A 25,136-nucleotide genomic window follows, 5' to 3' on the forward strand; every position below is an offset into this window, starting at 1 on the left:
ACTTGCACCCTTGCTTCTACTGAAGTTCAGGCTGATTTCTGGCTGTGAGTTTGGACCCAGTTTGTTTCCCCTGCAATACTCCTTGTGCCTCCTGCCAGCTTGAAATTGACCCTGCTGACTAGAACTCAGCCACTTGACCTCCTGCCAGCCTGAACTGAATTCTGCCTCACCCTAACACTTGGAGCCAATAGATGGAACCAACCAGTAGCTGCTCTGAGTTCTCAGTTAGCCCCCCTCCAAGATGGCAACCAATCAAACACCCTTCCTGGGACATGTCTGAACTCAAATAACTCACCAACCACTGAACTTCACTTCACCCACTGCTCCATTCCACTGGTTCACTTCTTTATGGAGACCTCTAGGGTTGCCAGAGGTCTGTACACCTGCTGGTTCAAGATGTCCCTCCCACTCAGGGAGTCAGAGCTCAAGGAGAAAGTGCCTCTTGCCATGTCATTCTTCTGCATTGTATTCTCTCTCTTTGCTGTCCCTGTGGGCTTCAATTCTTACTTCAGATCCTTTCTGAGTCCTGGTGACATGCTCCCTCCTTCTTCTCTTTCTTATGTTACTACATTGCAGCATCTGGAGACCAAATTTCAAAGAGAATGTTTTTCTCCTTTTTACCACTTTTCCATCTTCCCAGAAATCTCCAACTTATAGTTAGTTCCTTGATATTTTAATATTCTGAATTTTGAATATTTCAAATACTGTTCTCAACTCATATCCTTTATAATATTTTGAATTCTTTTTTCCTGTCTCATCCTGCCTCTTCAGTGACTGCTAATTGAGTCAGTAAGACCCAGAAAATATGTCTCTTTGCTTTCAAATGCAGAAACCAGTGAGTGTCTTTATTCCCAGAGGTAAAGAGTGCTCAGTAGTGAGTTGCTCCTTCCCCTTTCTCTCTTTCTCCAGGTTATACCATGTAGCTAGCTTTTATCTGCTCTTGCCTGGCAGCTTCCACTGACACCTGCTCATGGTCTCTTGGAGCAGCGGGACAAACGGGCCTTCAGCAGGACATGGCATCAGCACCAGAGGGTGTTCTGCTTTGCATCCTACCTGTGAGGAGGAAGCACTTGGATACGGTGGCTGTAACAGCATACTCCAGAGTGGGGTTGGAGGAGAGAATCATGGTGGGGAAACACACAAACCAGCTAGGTGTGAGTGCACAGAGCAGAACTATAGCAGGCAGGAGAAAAAGAGGGGCATGAACTCCTTTCTCTAGACTGAAACCTCCACAATGCTTCAGGCGAAGTGCACTTATTTTTGAAAGCATGCCCACAGGTGATCCACAGCAAGATCCCCAGAAATAAGACATCCGCCCAACCTCTGGTATAGTCCACTTTGCCTTCTGTGGACTGCAGAGGCTGCTGTCAGTGAACTACTCAGAGTTCGGTTTGTGATTTGGAGCAGAGTGTATGTGAGGATGTGCGTAGTCCTGGAGGCATCCAGCGTGCTGGGGAATATTCTGGCCTGCCCGTTCCCTTTGCTTTGTGTGCCATTGGAATAAGCTGGGGCTGTGGTGCTGTACCCGGTTTTCATTCGGAAGGCACACCCCCAGGGACATGCTGATGGGCTCACACTGCAGCTATACACTGTGACTCACTCAAGAGAAGCCACCAGGATGTTCACTGATGAAAAATAAAGGCTTCATTTGCTTTATGGGATTCCTAGAAAAATATTGCAAGTAGAGGGGTGGGGAAGGAGCAGCAGTATCATTTATTATGATTGCTGGAAAACATTTCTCCAGCCTCCTGTGCTTCTGGCACTAGGATCACCAATGCTCTCGATGTAACTCTGTGCTGTCAGGGAAATAACTGTCCTCAGTTTGAGTTCAGCAACAGAGTGGCTCATGCTGATCCTCCTGCACCCTCAATGTGGAATTCCTCAATGTAATCCAGCAGGTTTATGGGGCAGTTGGCCAGCTCACCGAGGTCAAGTTAACTGGCCCAGAAGATCACTTTGACCTTGACCTCTGATTGTTCTGCTCTTGACATTGAGTTGTTCTTACTAGTTATCACAGAGAACACTTACAGATTTATATGCAGAAAATATCCACATTGTCTCCAAGGGCAGGGTGTGAGGGCTGCTAAGCTACGGCGGTTGTGTTATGCAGTATGGGAGGAGGAAGAGGTAACAATCCTCAGCCAAAATGAACTTGCTTCAGAATACAAATTGTGAGAGCTGTTTTAGTAGTGATCCAGCTCAGGGCTAGAAAGTGCCAGCTTCGGGCTGGCACAAGACAGTATCTTGGGCCCCCTTCATCCCACCCTTGTGATGAAATCCTTCTTGCCGCTTTCCTTACAGGCCAGACACCTCTCCCCACAAGCTCGCCGCCGGCTCCACGCTGCCCTGGCGTCTTGTTCTACCTCGATGCTGATCCTGTTCAACCTGGTGTTTCTTGGGGGCAATCAGGTTGGAAAAACCTATTGGGACAGGATTTTTGTGCAAGGTGAGTTGCCCCAGAGTGCTATTTGCACTCCATTTTTTGCTTTCTACATGTGCATTTGATATTGCAGGTGGGACTTGGGAGAGTCGCTCATTGTTCTTGGTATGTGATCTAGAAATGTACCAGCCAGAAATAGTTTCTTGCATACTTTAAGTTTTCCTGTTTTAGATGTACCGCCTATCTACCACATGTGATTCTTATTTAACATCAAAATGCACTGTCCTTATTCTCTTGAATGTATCGCAACTCCTTTTCCTTATCTTCTTTACTGTTTCTAGATTCTTGTTTTAAGACACTGCAGAGTCTAACCTTGTTCCCTTTGCTACCCTGAACATCCCACTGGAATTGTGTCCTAGAAATCCATGTGCTCCCCTGAGGCTATGGGCATGGTCCCCATGATTGCCAGAGCTGTTGTGGATATTTGTGTCTAAAAATTAGCTGTCAGTCTGCACATTGTATACATCAAGTAGACTGACTCAAGGTCTATGGCAAGCCCACACTTGCAGCAGATGAAATGCTAGTGTATGGGAATTGTCCAAAAGGCATCATAATCACTGATCACCATTTACTTTGGGCTCCAGCTAAGAGATAAATCAGTTTCTTCAGGGACTTGAGAAATGTAGAACTGCTCATAGTGCACATTACTGAAGCCAATTCACTGTATTTTGAAAGAACAAATTCCCCTGCCCTATATCTCTGACCAGCAGTGTGGTGTTGTGCTTTGGATTTTGGGAAGCTTTGTCAAGCAGTGATGATGTGGCTTGTCATCTCCACATCTGGGTCCCTTAGGAGCCAGCCATGCTTTTGCTGCAGCCCTTTCATACCAGAAATAACCCCAGTGCAGCTGCACGGTTCCTGATTGCCAGCTCAGGAGTCTCAGCTTGACAGGCATGAGGCAGGGGCAAGCTCTAAGGGCCATGGAAGGGCTGTTCTGCTTTAACCTTGTCACTATAGAACCTTCTTTGCTTTCAGAGCTATGTTTTAGATGATGAATCCTGGAAAGACTGTGTTTTTAAGCAGAAGCTGTCCTTCAGTGTAGATGGGAAGTAACAGGGAGCAAAGGATCTAAAGATACAGGAGGTGTTGGTATCTTTTACTTTTCTTGCCTACTCCCATAGAACCTAGTACAGTGTTCTCACTGTGGCTCTGGAGGAAATGCTGCTTTGGAGTTTTGTTTCAGTAAATCTTAGGTACTGTGTGGTGGCTATTGGCGGGGCATTGCACATACAAGGAAGGAAGAGGAAGCACACACAAACATAGGAGCCAAAGATGCAAACACAAATGTGGTGCTTGACTCAGGCCGTTGCATTGCTGATCCCTTGGTGAGTTGATGAAGTGACTGCTTCCCATTGAAGGAGGACCTCTCAGAGGAGGTGACATTTAAACTGAAGCATTAAGTTGGATATTCCCAGCCCATTATATTTGGGTAGTTAGCATTGGTTGCTGCACCAGAAATTCCAAAATCTTGGTAAACTTTCAGTTTTAAAGTTCATTTCGCTAACAGCTCAATACAAATTCAATGACTTGCTAAGCCATAATTTGAGATGTGTATTTTTGGCTCTCCACTATCTTGTCCTGGTAACATGGAGGGGAAGAAAATATGGGGCTTGTGCGCTAACTGATAGAACTTCAGGTAGAAGTGATATGTGACATTTCTGTTCATGCTACATTAGCCAGAGCATGCCACATGACTACCCGCCAAGTACAAGGCCAGGAGATACGCAGATGTGAACAGATGTCCACAGCATTTATCTTAGGCACATGGCAACCAACTAAAGCAACCCGAGAGGCAGTGTAACCGTGAGCTAGAGTTTGGGAAGAGGTGAACTGATGATTGAGATATAAGAGCCAGGACTATGAAGGTCACGGTGAGGCTGTGGTAGTGGGCAGAGGTGTGGTAGTGAGCAGGGAGCTGTGTAGAATGAAATGAGAATGGGACAGAAGGATAACCCTGGGGTCTACTGGCGAATAAGGGAGCAGAGAGAAAGGCAACAGCAATTAGTTCTTTCTGTGGCTGGAAGGCAAGAAGATCACAGCCTTTCTTGCCTGGCACCTGTCACAGGAGATCAGGGGTGTGAGAAATCTGTTCTCTTGCTGCTGGGGTTCCCTTTGTGACCTATGACAGGACACTATGTCCTCAGACTTGGGCATAGTCCTGCACACTCTGATTTTCTGAGGATGTTGGAATCATTTCCCTTCTGGGTCCTGAGGCCAGGAAAGCTCAGCTCCTAAGGAGTTTTCTGAGTCAGGCATTCTCCAGCTGAACTGGCTTGTATTTCAGCTGATCTGCCCCATGGGCCCCAGTCAGGGATGTCTACCAGGCTCTGAGAAATTGCTCCACTTGTCTGTGTCATGCCAGGAGTTTTGCCCCTGGATGACTGAGTTTAGTTGTCTTTTGGAAGGAAGTGAACCAATTAGTGCCAGATTACCCATCCTTGAGATTGCCCGTCCTTGAGATTGCCTCTGGATTTCATCTCATAACAATTTGAGTGGGTAGAAGTTTGTTATGAATGTTCATGTTTTAGTGCCAAAAAAAGAAATTAATGAATCTATAGGATGCTTCCTCAGGCTGTGATGGAGGTGTTAAAAAATATGAATTCTGAAACTCATCTGGCCTCAAAGTTTTCAGATAAGGGATTGTTGACCTATATACATAGCTGCTGGGCAATGAGCCCAGACTTTGACAGCCTGTTGGTCATTGAACTCTTCCTTTGGTTACATGATCAGTTATCAGTGCTCTAAGACATCTCTGCACACTGAAAAATGCAGTGGAATGAGGAATATTTGTGGGGCATGGAGAGCATTTGGGCTCAGTATCTGGATTTCAAGGTTTACTAGAAAGAGACCCTTTTGTCCGTGCCTGGAGGGCTGGAATCTGCTGCAGTGACAGGAGGACCATCAGCCCCATGTCTGTCTCATAGATCTCATCTCACGGAGTCCTGGTGGAGTAGATGTCTGAGGGACAGGGTTTGTCAAGATTTTCAAGTGCCTCCCAACTAATAGGATGTAGATACACATATATCTTAGAAGACCTAGACTTGCTAATTCCAGGCAGCCTTTTCCAGCATCTGTGGCATTCCTGAAAGGTTTCTCTCAGTTAACTTGGAGCAGGTGCCTTGAGGTCAGTATCTCCTTGTCTTTAGTTCACTAAATTATCTGGTGATTTGTTTGCTGTCAGCTGCAGAGTGTATTATAGAGCCTCCATAAAAATTTCTGTCCTGGTCTCGGGTGGTGTGAATGGCAGATGTGATGCTGTTAAACTGCCCTTCCCTCTCTCTTGGGCACCTGTCCATCCTCCAGGAAAGTAAGAAGTGGAAATGTGGAGCACAAACCAAGGCACTGTCTGTGTCCAGTACGTAACATTTTTATCAAGTGTTACCTGTGTTTCTAGGGTCAGAACAGCAATTTTCAGTTTATTCAGCAGAGAATCAGGAATCTATATTTTTGCTTTTACAATCTCTCCAAATTTTACTATTGAAATTTGCTTCAAGTTGCTTGAGGAATTTTAAAGGGTCTGAGAAGCTCATGGCTAGGAATGTGGCCCGCCTGCCCACTCTACTTACTCTAGGAAGGGCAGTGCTAGATTGCAGTAGGTACTGCTGCTGCTGCCATCTCCTCCTTCTCTTTCTCCTTCTCCTTCTCCTCTTCTTCCTTCTTCTCTTCCTCCTTCTGCTCTTCTTCCTCCTCCTCTCCTCTTTCTTCTCCTCCTCTTCCTCTTCTTCTTTGTTTTCTTCTTCCTCCTCCTCCTCCTCCTCCTTCTCTTCTTCTTCTTCTTCTCTAGGTGCTTTTTACATGATCTCTTACAGGAATGTATATATAGAAGTACATCCCCCCGTCTACCTTAAATCCTTACCATTGAAGCCTAAGTTAATATCTTCAAAGAGCAGTTAAATACAGTACTTTTCCATAAATCAAAGGTACTGCTGATTTGAAACTCAGTTCTGCAAAGTCAGTCACCATAAGCCAACTGCAGCCTAAGCATTTTTTTTTTTTTTTTTTTTTTTTTTTTTTTTTTGGTCTTTTTCTTTTTTATGGGTACCTGGGATCGAACTCATGACTGCCTGCTTGCAAGGCAGGTACTTATGCCTCTGAGCTAAATCCCCAACCCCCAGCCTAAACATTCTTGTGGGACTTTTTTTTATAGGCCTAAGAGAGTGGGGGAGAAAAGATATTCAAGAGGGATGGGTATGCATTGCAAACTTATCAGGCTTTCATGTTTGTCCAGGTACAAGATGCTATTCTATCCAAAAAGCCTATTTCTGAACAAAAAATAGCATGCATTTTGTAAAAGGAGAAGAGTTGAAAATGTCTTTCAAGAGGTCAGGCCCCAGATCTCCATCTAGGGCTCTGCATTGACAGCACGGTAGAGACATGTTGCCTGCTGAACATTGTCCTGCCTGACTTCCCAGCATGAGCATACTCGCCATGCACATGCACACTTATGTATCTGCTTTCACTCCAATTACCTGACCTTGTTTGGCAAACCCACCTCAACAGCCTTAGCACTGAGCTCCCACAGTGACCCATTTCCAAGACAATGGGAGTTTGGTTCTTTTTTCTCCAGACTGCAATGAGGGAGGAGTTTGCATTTTTCTCATGCAAGTCAAAACCTTTTCACTTCCCACATTTGCTTACTATTTCTAGCTGAGAGGAGAAAGTGTGTCTTCCCCCTGATTCCTAGCTTGTTTGGACAGTTTAGCCATCTCCTGACTCAAAGTACATTTTATTTATAGCTGAGCCGGAGCATCACATTGGCGGTTTTAGGGGGTTGTGGGTAAATACAAACTCAGTCCCTTCACATCTTCTAAAATTCTTGGGAGTAAAATTTCATTGCTGATGGGAGAAGACAGAAGGCAGATGTCAACACTCAGAGTCCACCTTTTGTGATGACTTCATCTTATACCCTGCTGGCCATCGCCTTTACACAGCACTCACGGGTCTCATTGACTGCTTCCTCCTCCCTGCAGCCTCTGGAAGATCAAGAAGGTTTGAGGAGCAGGAGCTTCCTGCCATGGTATTGCCCGTGAAGCTGGCATGCATTGCTGGGAGAAGCAGTGTGTGCATTTCTTCATGATGACACATGGGCCCAATTCCAGCCATCCTTAGAATCTGAAGTTAGAGCTCTCTGAGGCCCCGGTACCTTTTTGGCACACTGAGTGGGCACCAGGTATTTTGGGTGTTGGTTTTCCTAAAAGTATTTCAGGCTAAGTCACCAGGCAGAGGATGTGAGACACAAAGAGAGTGCTCCTGCAGCAGGCACCTAAGGTCACAATAAAGTCAGAAGATTTCTGACTCATCTAGAAAGGACATACAACCAGAGGACGCTGAACTGTCATCTTCTGTGAGGTCATGTGAAACTTCCCTTAACCAGGAATTTCTCAGACTTTCATTGTGAAGAGAGTTTCATGGAAGATGGGAACACTTAAAAGTATTTTCATATAGAAAGAAAATTGCAGCCATTGTTCTGCATTCAGGGGGAGTCACTTCAATTGTCTCTTACAGGTGGAGTAACACCCAGTTTCTCAAGTTGTTGGGCCAATTCTCTTGAGGGTTTTATGTTAGGGGAGCAGTATCCTGGGGTAAGATAAGGTGGGTCAGGCTTGGTTTTTCTTTGCAAAATGGAATAAAGAATCTTTCACAAGAGGAGAGAAAGAAAGAAAAACCTTAAGAATAGACAGAATAATTTTTAGAGAAGGATATATCTGTGTGGAAGCCAAGGATCTGGAGATCAATGTCTTTAACATTACCCATGCTACTCACACTTTGCAGAGTTCTGCTGTTCTGTGTAATCAGCTTGGGACTACTACTGTATAGGGGAAGAGGCCGTGTCGCTCTTTGTATCTTACTTCTTCATCTTTTATCCTAACTCAAAGGAAAGTAAGTGTTTTCCTACACCTGTAGGGGTTAGAGGCTAATATTCATAGGTTAGCTAATGTAGAATAATCACCTACTCCCAAACTGAATGGTATAAAAAGCAAGCATTTATTGAGTTCATCCATCTCTGTACTGGCTGAAGGCCGGTTGGTCTCAGATAGCCATACCTGTGGGTCTGCCTTGGCTGGACTTTGTGATCTCAGGTGGACCTCACTAGGATAGACTGGCTGATTCTGGTCTGCTTCTGGGAAGAGGTCAGGTTGCTTTCCTTCAGGCTGTCCATGTGTGTTCATGTGATAGCCAGAAAGTACACAAGGCCCTTTCTGGTTTAGGCTGTCACTGTCTGATACACTCTTTCACTACATCATATCATAAGCCTTCAGACCAACCCAAATTCAAGGCCTGAGTGGCAAACGATTCAGCAAATGCTGAAACAGCTGGAAGGAAAAACGTGCTTTCCCCATCCTTTCTGTCTACCTCAGCAGCATCAGCAGAGAGCACCAAAGAGTTGGCACAGTGGTTGTGGCCTTGGGTGGGTGACCCCTGAGGCTGGAAGGTGATAAGAGTCACATTGGTCCCACTTGCCATCCCCTTCCCATCCTCTTCTCAGTGGCCACTTCTCCCTCCTCTCTCTGTAGTACAGAGGTTTTCTCCACTTCCTATGTGATAAAATGAATTCTTTAGCTCCTTTGGGTTTTTTCCCCTCGGTTAATATTTTTTTTCTTCTTCCAGGTTTACAATGCAAAATAAATACATTCATCATAGGAGCTGGTACACATACACACTGCATTTTGATCCTTTTTACTTTGATTACCCTCCATTTTCTCTTCCTCTTATCTTCTCCTGTCCCAAGATTTCTTTCCTACCTCTACAATCTATCTCCCTGTTTCCTAGAATCCATATTTTATTTAACTTCTAAAATATTTATACTTTGGTTTTCTCATATGAGGAAACCATGAAATACTTAGTCTTTTATTAATGATTTACTTCACTCAGCAGTAGGATCTCAAGGTGCATCCATTTTTCTATGAATGACTTAAATGTATCTTTCTTTATGGCTGAGTAATGCTCCATGTGTATAAATAACACATTTTCTTTATCAGTTCACATGTTGATGTGTGTAGCATGTAGGCTGTTTCCAAGATTTAGCTGAGTTGTGCTATTATTTAAAAAATGGGTGTGCATGTATCCCTGTAATATGATATCTTCTGCTGTTTCTCGATGATACCCAGAGAAGTATAGCTGGGTCAACAGAATTTCTATTTTTAGTTTTCTAAATAATCTCCAAGCCAGAGATTTAGCTCAGTGGCTCAAGTGCTCGCCTGACAAGTGTGAGGTCGTGAGTTCGATACCTAATAAATAAATAAATAAATAAATAAATAAAAGAAGAATCTTCATACTGTTTTCCATTATAACTGCACTTACCAACAATGTAGAAGGGATTTTTCTATCCACAGCCTGGTCAGCATTTGTTGTTTTTTTATTTCATGATGATAACCATTTTTTCCTGGAGTTAGATGGAATTTCAGTGTTTTGTGTTTTGTGTTTTTCTGTTTTGTGTTTCTCTAGTGGCCAAAGATGCCAAATAGTTTTTTATGTATCTATTGGCCATTTGTACTTCTTCTTTTGAGTACTGTCTATTCATTTCAGATGCCCACTTTTTGATTGGGTCTTTATTTAGAGGGGTCTAATATTTTTGCCTTCTTTATATAGTCTAGTCTGAGGAGCAGTTGGCATTTTTTCCCATTCTGTAGGTTGTCCCGTCAGTCTGTTGATTGTTTACTTTGCTTTCCAGAAGCTTTTTAATTTGATGTGATCCCATTTGTTGATCGTTGATTTCTGGTGCAAGGGGCATTCTGTTTAGAAAGCCCTTGTCTATGTGCTTGATAGTTTTACCTCTTTAACTTCCAGTAGAGTAATTGCTTCTGTTTTAATATATGTAAGTCTTTGATCTATTTGGAATTAATTTTAATGCAGGATGAGAGATGTGGATCTAGATTCCTTAGTTCTTTTGGCAGGGAAAGCACAGGAGATGGCCTGGGAACTATGTCTGGGCTGCTCTGCGTGTAGCAGCGCAGGAAGCCCCCTCTTGTGTGTGCAGGTTGTCATTCATACTGGTAAGCTCTGGGACACTGGGACATTCAGGCTGATCTGGCCAATCCTTGCTGTGTTCTAGCTTGATCAGAAAATTCTGCAAGGGCTGTTGAGCCCTGGTTCCAGCTAATAGTCAGGTATTCTTTCACTTTGAGCTGCATTCATGTGTAGGATATCTGCCATTCAAATTTTCCTGAGTCCTCTAATTAAACATAATGGCTTGAAGTAGTATCCAGTGTTACTATTTAAATTCTTTATTGTTTAGTAAGTCATCTTTTCATTCACTAATTGAGTTGATAATCTCAACAGCCCTGCAAGATAGTTTGGGCAAACATCATTACAGTGCTTCTAACCCTCTAAGGCTCAGAGAAGTGAGGAAACTTGTTTAGAAACACACAGCTAGGAAGCAGCAGAGCCAAATGAGGTTGCAGGCCATTTGGCTCCCAATTGCATGTTCTTAGCATGCTTTCCTCAATTATGACAAGCAACCTCCATTTTCACTGCAGACCATCCCTTCTTGTCACTGTTAGTGACAGTCTAAGGATTTGACCTCTAGTGTGAACCAGTTGGAGTGTGGCAGGCTCTTACTTTGCAGCTGGGACAGGCCTGACTTGATTGCATCTCTGAGAATTTTTCTTGCCCACCCAGCAAAACACATCTCAGTTTCCCTCTTTTGGGCTCTCTTAGCATTCGAGATCACTCATCAGCCTGAAGTCTAAGATCATCACCCTTCTACAGATCAAGAAGCAATGAGAAGAGAATGTTTCATCTTGGTGCACTCTTTGATGAGCAGAAACACTGAATGCTGAGATGGGGATGGAGTGTGCAGGGTGGAGCTGGAACACGGGAGAGAATTGCAGGGAGGGTGGCAATAGGGCTTGCTTTGCTTTGCAGAAAGATGAGATCAATACTGGACTCCTAGACTCCCTGGCCTCAGGAATTTCACCTGAAATGACAGCCACCAATTGTGAGCATCGTTTAGGGTACTCAGCTATTTTAGTGAATATCCAGTGAAATATTTTACTACTTTCTTGAAATAAAGAGGAAAAAAAACAGCTTCCTGTGTTGTCAGCATCTGCTTAGTCCCAGTTGTGGTGGCCAGAACTTTGTGACAGGCACTGGAACCTCTTATGGAGCACTTTTCACTGACTTTGTTGCAGCCTCTAGCTGAAGCCCTGTCCCAGTGCTGCTACAGTGGACTTTGTGTGCAGAGGGATTTGCTCAGAGTGGGAGTCATGGCAAAGTGGGCTTTCTCGGTTGAGCTGTCCCTCCCAAACAGGTTTGTTGCATTCCTAACCTCTAGAACCTCAAAATGGGATCTTATTTAGAAATAGGGTCTTATTAGAGTCACAAGTTACAATGAAGTCTCTAAGGTGGACCCTGGTCCACTATGATGTGGTTATGAAAAAGGAACATTTGAGTGCACAAATTTTATAGACAAATATGGAAAATGATTGGAAACCACACGGAAGGTGGCTATGTGAAAGTGGAGGGAGCTCAGCGAGATGCTGATGCAAGTCAAGAGCACACGGGACCACCGGAACCTGGAGGAGGTGAAGGAGGAGTTTGGTCCTGCCCATTCTTTGATTTCCCATTCGAGCTCTCAGAACTGGGAGACAACACCTTTCTGTTGTTTTGAGCCAATGTATTTGTATTAGTTTATTGTGGCAGCTCGGTGACAGTGGGGTGGACCAGCAATGACTCACTCTCTACTCTGAGCAGCATAGTTCAGGGCTGGAGACCAAAGCACTGCAAGGGCTTGACTTTGCAACCTAGGCGTGCACATCAGGACAGGTGTTCCAGCTGGGTAAAATGGGATAGCAGTAATCATGCACCCAGTTACCATGATGTCACATGGGATTCCAGAGTAAGGAAATCCTGGGCCAGAGGCACAGTGAGGGTGATGGGAACATGAGAAAGAAGGAAAGGTAGCCTCGTCCTGGGGAGTCCCTGTCTTTTGGGGTGAACCAGTCAGCTTAAAGAGAAATCATGTGATAGGGGAAAGTGGTTGAGCAGAAAAATAGACCCACAGTGACTACTAGGTTTTAAAGCCAAGCCATTTCTGAGGTGTGGCTCTGTGGTAGACTGCATGGTTAGCATTCCTGGTAAGCATTTATGAGGCTCTGGATTCAATAACTAACACCAAAAGCCAACCACAGGCCAAGCTTCAACAGCCTATCTTCACATTTGTCATCCTCTTATGTACCCTTCTCTCTCTAACCCAGGATGTTCACTGCATAGCACACAGCATCAAGGAGTTGCTGCTTCGGAAGTGTGTGTCGCTGTGTCTGATGGAGGGTAGACAGAACTGGGGCTCTGCTTGGGAGGGTTCCTGCTTCCTGCCCCTTCCTGGCCCAAATCCACTATCCCCAGGCCACCAGCAAGAGCAGGGTCTGCATGCATCTCTGTTCCTTTTTTGGTCATCTGGCTGCTGAACTGAATTCTCTAGTTGCTAGGCTTGGAGATTAAAACAGCTGCTCATTTGAGTCCTTTCTGGGTCTCCAAATAGCATGACTCAAGACTTTTTTGTTTCTCCTGGTTACATTTCTTATGATCTTGAAAAAAGAATAAAAAGAAGAAAGCTAGGAAATTTCACCTGCTGTCAGTAAAGTAAAAGAGAAAAATTGAGTATTTTGTTCTAGAAAATAATTGTATTCCTTGGGTGCTGGAACTCTCCCAAAGAACAGGGGAAGATGCCTAAGAAAATAAACTGTTAACCTGCAACTCCTAGGGAATAAAACAGACTATGGAGAGCTAAACTGGGGGCTGTGCTATCCCACTGGGAGGACAGCGGGTAGGGGTTTCTGAGTTCAAGACAAAGGAATATGAACGTTCTCCTTGATAGACCTCATTTCCCTTTTTTCCTTGGGAGTGGATGGAACCACTGCCACTTGTGCTGGCTCCAAGCTGAGTCTCATAGTCTTGTTGTCCTATAAGGATGCGATCATTTGGATTATGGGTTGTCTGTGAATCATAGTAAATCTGAAAGGCTGGCTGTGCATGCTACAGCTTAGTCATACCTGAGCACCTTCTGGAGACCTGGAGACTTATCTACAGAGCCACGCTGTTTATCAGAAAGTCAATATTTTTCACAGAGCTAGAACAAACAAGATTACTTTTCATGTAACAAAATTTTTCCTAATGCTGTTTTAAAATTCCATTGTGTCCACCATTGCCCAGGACTTATTTCTCTTTATTTGAAACCAGTGTCTTGATTATTTTTCTCATCTCCCAGCTGCCCCCAACAAGATTGCTAGAGGGTTGGGTCTTTCTCTGCACTGCAGTTCAAAACTGCTGTCATTGGTGAGGGTTTTCCTAAAAAAAAAAGCAAACTTACACAGTAAGGAAATAAGAAACATGGGAAGAAACACAGCTTATCTGGGTCAGGACACAGAGGGACAGTGGTCAGGTGAAACAGTGTGAGGCTAAGACCCTTTCACAGAGAAAATTGCTGGGAGGAGAGAGCCTCCCTGGACCCTTGCTCATTAATACCCTGGTGTGTGGCATACAGCAAAAGAGGCAGACGTTCATACAGATGTGCTGCTGTGCTTTGTGACATGGTGTTTTGTGAGTGTGGGGGGACAAAACAGTGAATGGTGCAGAGATGCATCTGTAAGTTGATTTTAAAGCAAAGATAAGCTTCCACCCAACAATTTTCCTAAACACTTGCCTTCCTTCTGGATGAGACAGTCACCATAGAAGAGGTGCCATCTGGCATTTAAAAGGTGAAAGGCTGGGATACAGAGGCCTTGCCCAGCACATTTAAGAAACTGCAGGTTGCTCATGTCACTGCAGGAGTGCAATGTGTGGTGTCATGAATAGGCTGAATGTTCCATTCAACATCAGGTGCCTGGAAGGCCACATAATGAGAGCTGTACCTGCCATGCCTGGCCAAGAACTGTGGATGTCATCTTGGTTCAGGGGCATGGGAGCAGGTGACAAGGGATTTCTAGAGCATTTCCCTGTTTTAAAAGTTCTGTGTGAAGGTAACCAAAAACTGACTTGCAGGGGTGCAAGTCACTCCCCAGGAGTGGGGAGACCAGTTGGGAAGCTGAGTGAGGATGGACCCAGCCCAGGCATGGCTGCCAGGTGCCAGAGATGAGAGACGGAAGAAGGGAAAATTTGAACCTGCTTGGGAAGATTTTTAGGCTAGGTCTTTAGGTTGTGTGGGTTTGAAGATTTTGATTCCTATGTGGTAACTTACCTTAGAAGTTCTGAAGTTTGGAAAAGGAATAGCAAGTGGAGCGCTCTCTTACTCTTTCTCATGGTGTGAAGGGATTTGCTGGTGCCCAGGAAAATGCTATAGCAAGTATGCTTTGTAGAGAGAAGCTCAGTACGCTGCTGGGACCAATATTGTTTTTCAAGGCCAACTCCCCTCTGGAAAGGGAAGATTTTCTACATGGTACATCACTTCACAAATGCTTTTGTTTGAGAACGGTTTGATTTGCAAATAGAAGCATGTGACAAAATTCTGGTTTTGGGCCCCACTAAGCAACCACTGAGTGGCCCACAGCTGCCTGCATCCCCCTTCATGAACTGAAAGTGTGTGCAGTTATTTCCAGTGCATAGGGAAGCTTTGGTGCATTGCTCCGAGACTGGTAAGGCCTTGCCCAGCATCCCACAACACCACAAGATGCAACAGAAGGTCCCTCTGGGCCTATTTGGGCCCTGCCCAGTGACCTCTGAGCAGCCCACATCCACCTGCATTGCCTCACGATCCAAAAGTGTGTCCAGTGATTTCCATCCCATGGGGAAGCTTTGGCGCATGGCTCTGAGACTGGTAAGGCCCCACCTGGTGACCCCAAGTGGTTGGGAGTCACTTGGTAAGATCTGTCTAAGGACTCCCAATCATCTGTGGAAACTCCCTGCAACAGGGATAGATATTTTCAACTGAAAACAACTGAGACCTTGCCTTCGGCTTCCCTAAGTGATTGTAGGAAAATGACAAGACTAAAGACCAAAATGCAATCTCAAACCTCCAGCCCATTCCAAGCAAGCCTAGGAGACATGGACATAGAAGAAAATGTAAGCCATATACCTGAAATTCCTGAAATGATAAAAAATGACGTAAAGAAACAACTCCAGGAAGCTATGAAAGAACTCAAATCAGAAATAATTTCCCAGATAAAAGAAGAAATGATAAATGTAATGAAAGAATGCTGAACACATATAAAGAAGACATAGTCAAAAAATTAGAAGAACAATGCAAAAAGATGGAGACCTTGAATGAACAATATAAGAAACAAACAATGCATGAAGCAGATTCAAAGAAATATACAGGAAATGAAAAATTCCATGGAAAATTAGCAAAACCACCTCAATGAAAGTGAAGATAGACTTTCAGACCTCAAAGACAAGACTGTAGCTAGTGAACAGGAAAGGAAAGTTCTTTTAGGAGTCAGAAAATGACAATTCAACAGCTACAAGATGATACAAAGAAAAACAACAAAAGATCTATAGGTAAAAATGAAAAAGAGGGTGACAAAAATGATATCAAGAGGCTATTTACAGAAGTAATAGCTGAAATTTTCCAAAACATGAGGATGGAAACTGAGATACAAATAAGTGAAGCATATAGAACTCCAAATAGCCATAAGCAAAATAAAACTACACCCAGACATATAATCAGTGTCCCAGAAATCCAACATAAGAACAGAATATTAAAAGCTGTTAGAGAGAAGAGACAGATCACCTGTTGTAAATCTAAATATCGAGTTTAGTTATCCAAGTTTTGTAATCTTTGTAGTTTTCCTCACAATCCAGAAAAATTATATTTGTCATCCCATTGAGATGTTATTGGAATCCTAGCAAGTTAGTTTTAATCTACTACCACCAAGGCAACCCACAGCGAGAGTAAAAACACCAAGGTATATTCCAAGTTAAGGGCAGCCAAGGGGTCCTAAATTCAATCCCCATGAGGACATGCAGACAAAGGCCTCTATCCTAGGCCTCTCCCAGCATTTATTAGCTTGTGAAGAGAAGGGGATGCCTTAGGGATGAGTGACAGTGAGGGTTATTGAGTAACATGAGCTGGCTGTCCAGGTGCAAGGATGGCATCTTTGTAATTTGCAGAGATAAAGATAATCCAATTAAGGTAGCAGTGGAATTGTTTTTGGGGGGCTATTGCTTTGGTTTCTGATATGCAAACTCTTGTGCCCTGGGGAGTCACAGCCTCTTATCTTGAGGCTCATACCCAGTTGAAATTCCTGGAGCTATTTGCTGTAACATCGCATGTGCTCAATCCTGTATTGTGGAGAACATTATGTGAGGAAACAGAACAGTCTGATGGCTATAGATTTTGCATATTAGCACCTCAGCTAGCCTTATTTGCAATGCCCAGAGCCTATTGAGGACAGAAGGAAATACCCTAGCCAGCCTTTTACATATCAGTATAAGGAAATGAGTCTTCAAGTAATTAAAGTCACAGTAATTATTTTGGATTCAAAGGGAGTCACTGGAGTTGTCTCCCACATTACCTATAAAAGAAAGCATATCAGGATCACAGCAGCTCTTCAACATAAACACTGAAGTCAAGAAGAGCATGAAGTATTCAAGATCCTAAAGGAAAACAACTTCCAAACCAGATTAATATATCCTGCAAAATTGTCCTTCAAAATTGATGGAGAAATAAGATACTTCCATGACAAAGAACAGCTAAAGAACTTCATGACTACCAAACCAACACTTCAAAGAATCCTGATAGACATTCTACATAGACATAGGAAAAAAAACCACTAAACAAGGCAAACAGTTAAACAGAGTAGAAAGGTAAAGAAGCAACAGCAGAAAGATAACATGTCAAAAATAAATCAGTATATATCAGTTGTAACCATTAATGTAATGCTCTCAATTTACCAATTAAAAGAAACAGACTAGCAGAATGGATCAAGAAACATCATCCAAACAAATGCTATTTGTTAGGGCTGGGGATTTAGCTCAGCGGCGTCCTTGCAAATGCGCAGCCGTGAGTTCAATTCCCGGTACCGCCAAAAAAAAAAAAAAAAAAAAAAAAAGCTATTCGTACAAGAAACCAATCTAACCAAAAACGAAACTCATAGACTGAAAGTCAAATGATAGAAAACAATACTCCATGTAACAAGTACCCTTCCCCCCAAAGGTGTAGCTATTCGGCTTGAAAATAATGTGAACTTCAAACCAAGAATGATCAAAAGAGATTTTTTAAAAAGTCACTACATACTAGTTAGAGGAAAATTTCAAGAGGAAGAGATAACAATCTTAAATATCTGTGTACCAAATTCAGGAGCACCCAGCTATACAGAACAAATATTAACAGAAATGAAAAATCAAATAAGCAATAACACAATTATAATGGGAGACCTTAACACCCCATTTACACACACACAAAAAAACAGATCAGCTAGACAGAAAATCAGCAAAAAAATAACAGAACTAAATCACACCTGTGAACAAATGGACTTGGTGGACATATACAAAGTGTTCCAATAACATCAGAATACACATTCTTTTAAGTAGAACATGGGGCATTCTCTAAAATAGAACATATACTAGCCCACAGAACATGGTTAAGTAAATGCAAAAGAATTGAAATTGTCCCATGCATGTTATCAGATCATAGTGCCATGAAACTAAAAATTAATGACAAAAGAAACTGTAAAAACCCCACAAACACATGGAAATTGAATAATATACTCCTGAGCAATCAGTGTGTCACAGAGGAAATTAAAGAAGAAATTAAACAATATCTACAAGCAAATGAAAATACAAATATAATTTATCAAACCCTGTGGGATGCAGTGAAAACAATCCTCAGACGAAAATTTATTGCAATGGATTCCTACATCAGGAAAACAGAACAAACAAAAATAAAGAACCTGATGCTAGAAATCAAACATCTTCAAAAGGAAGAGCAAGTCAAGCCCAAAGCCAAAAGAAGGGAGGAATTTATAAAGATCAGAGCAGAAATCAATGCAATAGACTAAGAAAATAATATAAAGAATCAATGAATCAGAGTTGGTTCTTTGAAAGAATAAAGTTGATAAGCTTCTAACCAACCTTATTTTAAAAAGGAAAGAAAAAAAATTCAAATTCATGGAATAAGGAATGAAAAGGGCAGAATCACTACAGACTCTGTGAAAATATAGAAGATCATCAGTAACTATTTTGAAAAGCTCTACTCTCATAGGCTTGATAACACAGAACAAATGGACAGATTCCTAGAAACATATGAATTACCAAAGCTGGATTAAGAAGATGTAAAACTGCTGAATAACTCAATTTCTATTATTGAAATTGAAAATGTAATTAAAACCTTACCAACAAAGAAAAGCCCAGGTCCAAATGGATTCACTGTGGAATTCTACAAGAAATTCAAAGAAGACAACGCTGAAACTCCTCAAACTCTTCAATGAAATTGTAGGGAAGCAATTCTTCCTAATTCATTCCTAGAAGCAAGTTACCCTAATACCAAAACCAGAGAAAGATTCAATGAAAATAGAGAATTATAGGCCAATTTCCCTAATGAACATAGATGAAAAAATTCTCAATAAAATATTGGCAAACAGAATGCAGCAAATCATCAAAAAAGATTATACACCATGACCAAGTGGGATTCATCCCAGGAATGCAGAAATGATTCAACGTACACAAATCAATAAATGTAACCTACCATATCAATAAAGCCAAAAATAAGAATCACATGATCATTTCTATAGATGCAGATAAAGCTTTTGATAATGTCCAACACTCATTTATGTTAAGAAACTTACAGAAAATTGGAGTAGATGGTCTTTACCTCAATATGATAAAAGCCATATATGACAAACCAGCATCATATTAAATGGCCAAAAACTGAAAGCATTTACCCTAAAATCAGGAACAAGGCAAGGATGTCCATTATCACCACTGGAAATACTAGCCAGAGCAATTAGACAAGAGAGAAATAAAAGAAGTAAGGGTACGAAAAGAAGTTAAATTATTATTATTTGCAGATGACACGATACTCTACATAGAAGACCCCCAAAACTCCATTGAAAGGCTCCTAGGTATTATAACTAAATTCAGTAATGTAGCTGGATACAAAATCAATGCTCAAAAATCACTATCATGCTTATACACAAACAACAGAAATAGAAGTCACATCCTTCACAATAGCATCCAAAAAAAAAAAAAAGAAATACTTAGGTATCAAAAGAAGTAAAAGATCTATTCAGGGATAATTATAATACCCTGAAAAAAATTGAAGAGGATCTCAGAAAATGAAAAGGCATTCCTTGTTCATAGATAGGAAGAACAAATATTGTGAAAATGGCCATTCTCCCAAAATTGTTATACAGACTTAGTGTAATCCCAATCAAAATACCACTTGCATACCTCACAGATTTAGAGAAGCTATTCCTGAAATTCATCTGGAACCAGAAAAAACCTAGAATAACAAAGGCAATTCTGAGCAACAAAGGCAAGGCAAGAGGCATCAGAATCCCTGACTTGAAGCTATCGTACAAAGCTACTGTTATAAAATCAGCATAGTACTGGAAAAAAAGCAAACCTGAAGGTCATTGGAATAGATTAGAAGTTACAACTACAACTACAAACACATTCAGCACCTTATCTTTGTTAGAGGGGCCAAATACATTCATTGGAAGAACGATAGCCTCTTTATTAAGTGATGCTGGAAAAACTGGCTTTCCATGTGCTGAAAACTAAAACCAGACACATGCCTATCACCATGCACTAAAGTCAAAATGGATCAGAGATCTAAATATTAAAACAGAAACACTGAATCTGCTGGAAGACAAAGTAGATAGTAATCTTGAAGACATTGGGGCAAGTAGAGAATTCATGAACAAGAATCAAACTGCACAGGAAATTCTCCCCAAAATCAAAAACTGGGATCTCATCTTATTAAAATGTTTTGCATGTTGAAAGAAATCTCCAGAACAAAAAGGAAACCCATGAATTTTGAAAATAGCTTTGTCAAGTGTTCCTCAGATAAAAGGCTTCTGTGTAGAACATATAAAGAATTAACAAAAAATCAGACCTCTGAAATTCAAAGACCTAATCCAAAAATGGGCATCTGAGATGAATACATAGTTCTCAGATAAGGAAATACAAATGGCATATTAATACATGAAAAAATGTTCAGGATCATTGGTCAATAGCAATAGCATATTAAAACCACACTCAGATTCCATCTCACTCCTGAAAGAATAGCCAGGATCAAGAAATCTACCAACAACAAACACTGGAGAGGCTGTGGGGAAAAGGAACTCTCTGCACTGTTAGTGGGAGTATTGACTGGTGCAACCACTGTGGAGGTTAGTCTGGTGGTTCCTCAAAAAGCTGAGATTGGAATTTCCATTTGACCCAGCTATGCCACTTCTGGGCATATTTCCAGAAAAAATGAAAACATCACATCACAGTGATACATGTGCATCCATGTTTACAGCAGCACAATTTATAATAGCCAGATCTTAGAAACAACCTAAATGCCCATCAACTGAGGAATGGATAAAAACGATGTGATATTTTTATACAATGCAGTACTATTCAGCTATAAAGAATGATGTCAATAAGATATTTATAAATAAATGGATGCAACTTGAAACCATACTCATAAGTGAAATAAATCAAACTCACATGTGTAAATATGGTATTGTCTCCCTAGTGTAAGAAAATGGTAAGAGTACAAGAGATACAAAATCCTCAATAAATACAGTGAAAGGACAAGAATCTGTTCAAAGGGGAAATATTCATATCTCAGGGAAAAGGAGGAAAAGGAAAAGGGAAAAGAAAAATTATCTAAATTTGTGGAAACACATTTAGGATAGCTAAGATGATCGTGCTACAAATTCTATAAATTTTGGGAACAAAACATTTAACATTCATAGGATTGGAATAATTTTGCATGTTTGTGTCTGGTGACCTGAGGAACTCTTGAAGATCACTATGTAAAATAACAACTTTAGTTATGTTCCTACCACCTTGTGTTTTTTAAATTTTCTATTTATTTTAAAGAGGGTAAAATTAAACAGAACAAAACAGATCGTAAGAAAACAATTTAACAAACACAGATTTCAGGGCAAGACCACCAGAGATCTTCACTATCATATTGTCTCTTGTTTTCTTCTAAATAGTTGTCCATATCTTCACACACAGTGATTATATACTGAATAGTATAGTCCTAAACTGATCAGAACAGGCTGATAAAGGCATTTTAGGTCTTCAGGACCAGACAATAGAGGAGTCGTTCTCTTTGAAATAATTGTCCATACCTTTACGTATGTTGAAATTAAATGAAAGAAAACAGACTAATATCACTCTGAACAGAGAATAATAGTATTGCTAGATTTTATATTATAATGCTACAGAATTAGCACTGGGTATCTTAGTGTTTCTTTTTCTTCAGAGTATCTGTTCATTACATTGTGCATTATATAATCTATTCTCTTAAACTGTTTAGAAATTCTACACATGTATGAATCTCTGCATGTATACCTATCCTTTCTGTATTGTAGGGAAAAACAGATCAAAACAAGGCAACAAAACAAATTTCTAGAAAAACATGAAATGAAAAAGACATAAAACCACAATACTAGGTGATCTACAGTAGTTACTGTGCTGTCTCCTGTTATTTTCAATAGAATTGTCTATATCATTAGGCATAATATAATTGAACATAGCACTACATAGCAATATTAATAAAAACACATTGGAGACATTGTAGGACTTCAAAAGCAGTTAATAATCAAACCAGAATGGGTATCTTATTGCATCTTGTCACCTTCAGAGTACTTGCCTCTACTCTTAGACTTGATACTATCAAGCATACCAAATTTGAAAACAATCAGTCAAGAAAAAACAGCAATCTAACAAATCAGATTCAAATAAGATCAGTCATAGTAAGACAATGTAAATAATACAGGGCTTCAGATTAAGTTAATAGGAAATTAAGGATAGTTACTGTAGTATATCCTGCTATTTTGGGGATAGCTGTCTGTGCCCTCAAATCTAGTATGAGTAGACAGACTGGAACAGAATAAAATCAAACTAAACAGAGCAATAAGACTTATACTGATACACTATTAACAATGTCCTCTGCCTTCCTTTTTTAGACAGTTCCTCCCCTTTCCCTTTCTCGGGGTGCTTTGTACCTTTTGGGTTCCACTAACTCCTTTAGGTTTTAGATTATAGGGGCCCCCCATTATCTACCTAAGTGTTGCTGAACCTTTCTAACCCTGAGCTTGATCTTGAGCTGTATTCCTTAGCTACTAAAGCCTCAAGGTTTTCCTTCCTTATAGCTGAGTAGTTCTCCACTACACAAAAGTGTCATGACTTTCCAACCTATCTGCAGCTGCTGGACGAGCTGTCCTTATTTCTCTCTGGTTCCCTGTCACATAGAGCATCATTTTCTCATCTTGGACTTTCAGTTTATTAACCCTCTTTCAGATTGATTATATTTCCTATTCAGAGCATCTCGATGGATGTTTTCTCCTGATCTACTCTGCCTGTGTTTCTTTTTGTTAGTGTATCAAGGCCATCTATAATAGAGATTATAGCAACCTTCTCTGCCTCATCTGTGCTATGCTATTTTTCTGCTATTGATTGTCTATTTTTCTCCTTCATCCCACTGTCTGCCCCATTCATTGAGGTCTCTCTGTCACTGTTCCTGGAATCCTGGTGGTTTTTTTCTCTCTCTACAATGTCCTTCAGTATTTGTTGTAGGGTTGAATTGCTTGTTACGAACTCCCACAGTTTCTCTTTGTCATGGAAACATCTTGTTTCTCTATTAATTTTGAGAGAGAGTTTTTCAGGGTATATCAATCTGGGTTAGAGATTATTTTCTTTCTGGGCTTGGACTACTTCACTCCAAGCTCTTCTTGATTTGATAGTTTGTATTGAGAAGTCTGTCATTATTTTGATGGGTTTTCCTTTATAGGTGATCTGTTTCTTTTCTCTGACTGCTTTTTGTTTTGTTTTGTTTTTCTTTTTTATTGGTACCGGGTATCGAACTCACGACTGCCTGCTTGCAAGGCAGGCACTTATGCCGCTGAGCTAAATCCCCAGCCCCCACTCTCTGACTGCTTTTAATATTCTGTTCTTGTGATGAATTTCTGGTATCTTGATTATTATATGTCTGGGTGTAGATCTGTTTTAGTTGTAGTTGGCTGGAGTCCTGTATGCCTCATTTATCTGGATATCATTTCCTTTTCCTATGCTTGGGAAGTTTTCCTTAATTATTTCTGTGAATAGCCTTTGTAATTCATTTGTTTTTACTCCTTCTTCTTCACTCACATTTTTTATTCTTAAGTTATAGATCCTCTTGTGGTCTCCTAGCCTTTGTATCGTTACTTCCTGGTTCCTTGTTATTTTTAAGAGATCTTTTCTTTCATGATCACACATTTTAAATCTGCCTTCAAGTTTTGAAAGTCTAACTTTAGTTTCTGTCAAGGAATTTTGCCAGCTTTCAATGGAGTTTTTAATTTCATTGTAATCTCTTTGGATCTGTTTCATGTATTTTAGATTTTGTTTATATTCTTCATCAAAAGTTTCTCTTCTTTTTCTGGACTCCTCCATTCTTCCATCTGTGTCTTCTTGAGAGGGGCTTAGCATTTCTTTTATTAATCTTTTTATACCTTGCCTCACTTGAATTAGGATTTCAAGTTCGTCTATGAGGTCATGAAGGTATTTCTTTATGTCTGCTGATGCTGCGGCCGATATTGCATGAATGCTGCCCTGGATCTCTTCTGTATTTACCTCTCCTGGACTTATTTTTCCTTGGGTCAGTGGCTGGAGGCTTTTTCTTGTTTCTTTCTCTTGTCATGTTTCTGGTTTCAGACAGGTGTATGGTGGAGGTCTCATGTTCTCTTCATATTGCTTATGGTTTTTACGAAACGTGCTGGCTGGGGTTTTGCTCCCTTCTCCAGTTTATTGTTATCTGAGGTGCGTGCAGGGATTATGTGGGCTGGCTGTTTTCCTCTGAGCCAGTCAAGGGGCAAGCGTCTTCAGCACATTAGTCTGTGGTGTGCGGACGTCACAGGTTCAGGACAGTTTTGTCCCTAGTTACTGGGTCCCGACCAGGGATATGACCCAGCCCAAGCAGATCCCACCAGTCCTCTTTGGGCCAGAGGCACCTGACTGATGCCAGTGTAGCCCCTGGATCAGGCCTGTACTGCCCAACTCCAGTATGTTGTCAGGCTGGTCACCCCCACTGTGGGACCCAATTCCTAGCACTCATCATAGATTAATGCAGCTCTCCATGTTGATTCCCTTGCACCGCATCCTCCCATGAAGGGCTCTGTACTCACCAGCTCCCCATTTCAGCCCGTGACTTCAGTGTGACCCTGAATCCTCCGATTCTAAGGCACGCCCAGCACAGTGCGGACTGGCTCCAATGAGAGCGTCTGGTTCCAGCCTTTCATCGATGTTTTTCCTTCCTTTTTTTTTTTTCTTTTTCCTCAGTTTTTTCCTGCGTTGTGAGAATCCCTCTCCTTTTGACTGGTCTTCTCCATGGTGTTAAATTCTAGTGTCTGAGTTGTTTTTCTCAGAGAGGCTCTCTACCCTGCTACCTATCAAGCCGCCATCTTCAGACCCTTCTCCTTACCATCTTGTTTTGAAGGCCTATATTGTCATTGTTTTGGGCTCTTTGCTATTGTTATTTGTCTTTTTTTTTCTTGTTTTTCTCTTAACCTGTTTTGTTTTTCTTGTTTTTTTTCCTCTAATATAGAAAGGATAGATGTACATATAG

At 41.4% G+C, this 25,136-nt stretch overlaps 1 protein-coding gene across 11 annotated transcripts in view; it reads left to right on the forward strand.

The window, feature by feature from the left end:
• The window catches only part of Hhat (hedgehog acyltransferase), a 365,298-nt gene that overhangs the window by 293,831 nt on the left and 46,331 nt on the right, over positions 1 to 25,136 (forward strand). For 10 of the 11 annotated variants that reach the window (XR_010043340.1, XR_010043343.1, XR_010043341.1 and 7 more), the window contains one exon: positions 2,302 to 2,446. The exons of the other annotated variant lie outside the window; for it this stretch is intronic. Coding sequence is in view for 1 of the 10 variants with exons in the window: in XM_003474275.5 (XP_003474323.1) it covers positions 2,302 to 2,446 (145 nt within the window). In the remaining 9 variants the exon portion in view is untranslated. The remainder of the gene's footprint in view (positions 1 to 2,301; positions 2,447 to 25,136) is intronic. 11 annotated transcript variants of the gene reach the window in all.

Source organism: Cavia porcellus, unplaced genomic scaffold, assembly GCF_034190915.1.
Source record: "Cavia porcellus strain 051 isolate PalLab524CR breed Dunkin Hartley unplaced genomic scaffold, mCavPor4.1 scaffold_26, whole genome shotgun sequence".
NCBI classification, from domain to species: Eukaryota; Metazoa; Chordata; class Mammalia; order Rodentia; family Caviidae; genus Cavia; species Cavia porcellus.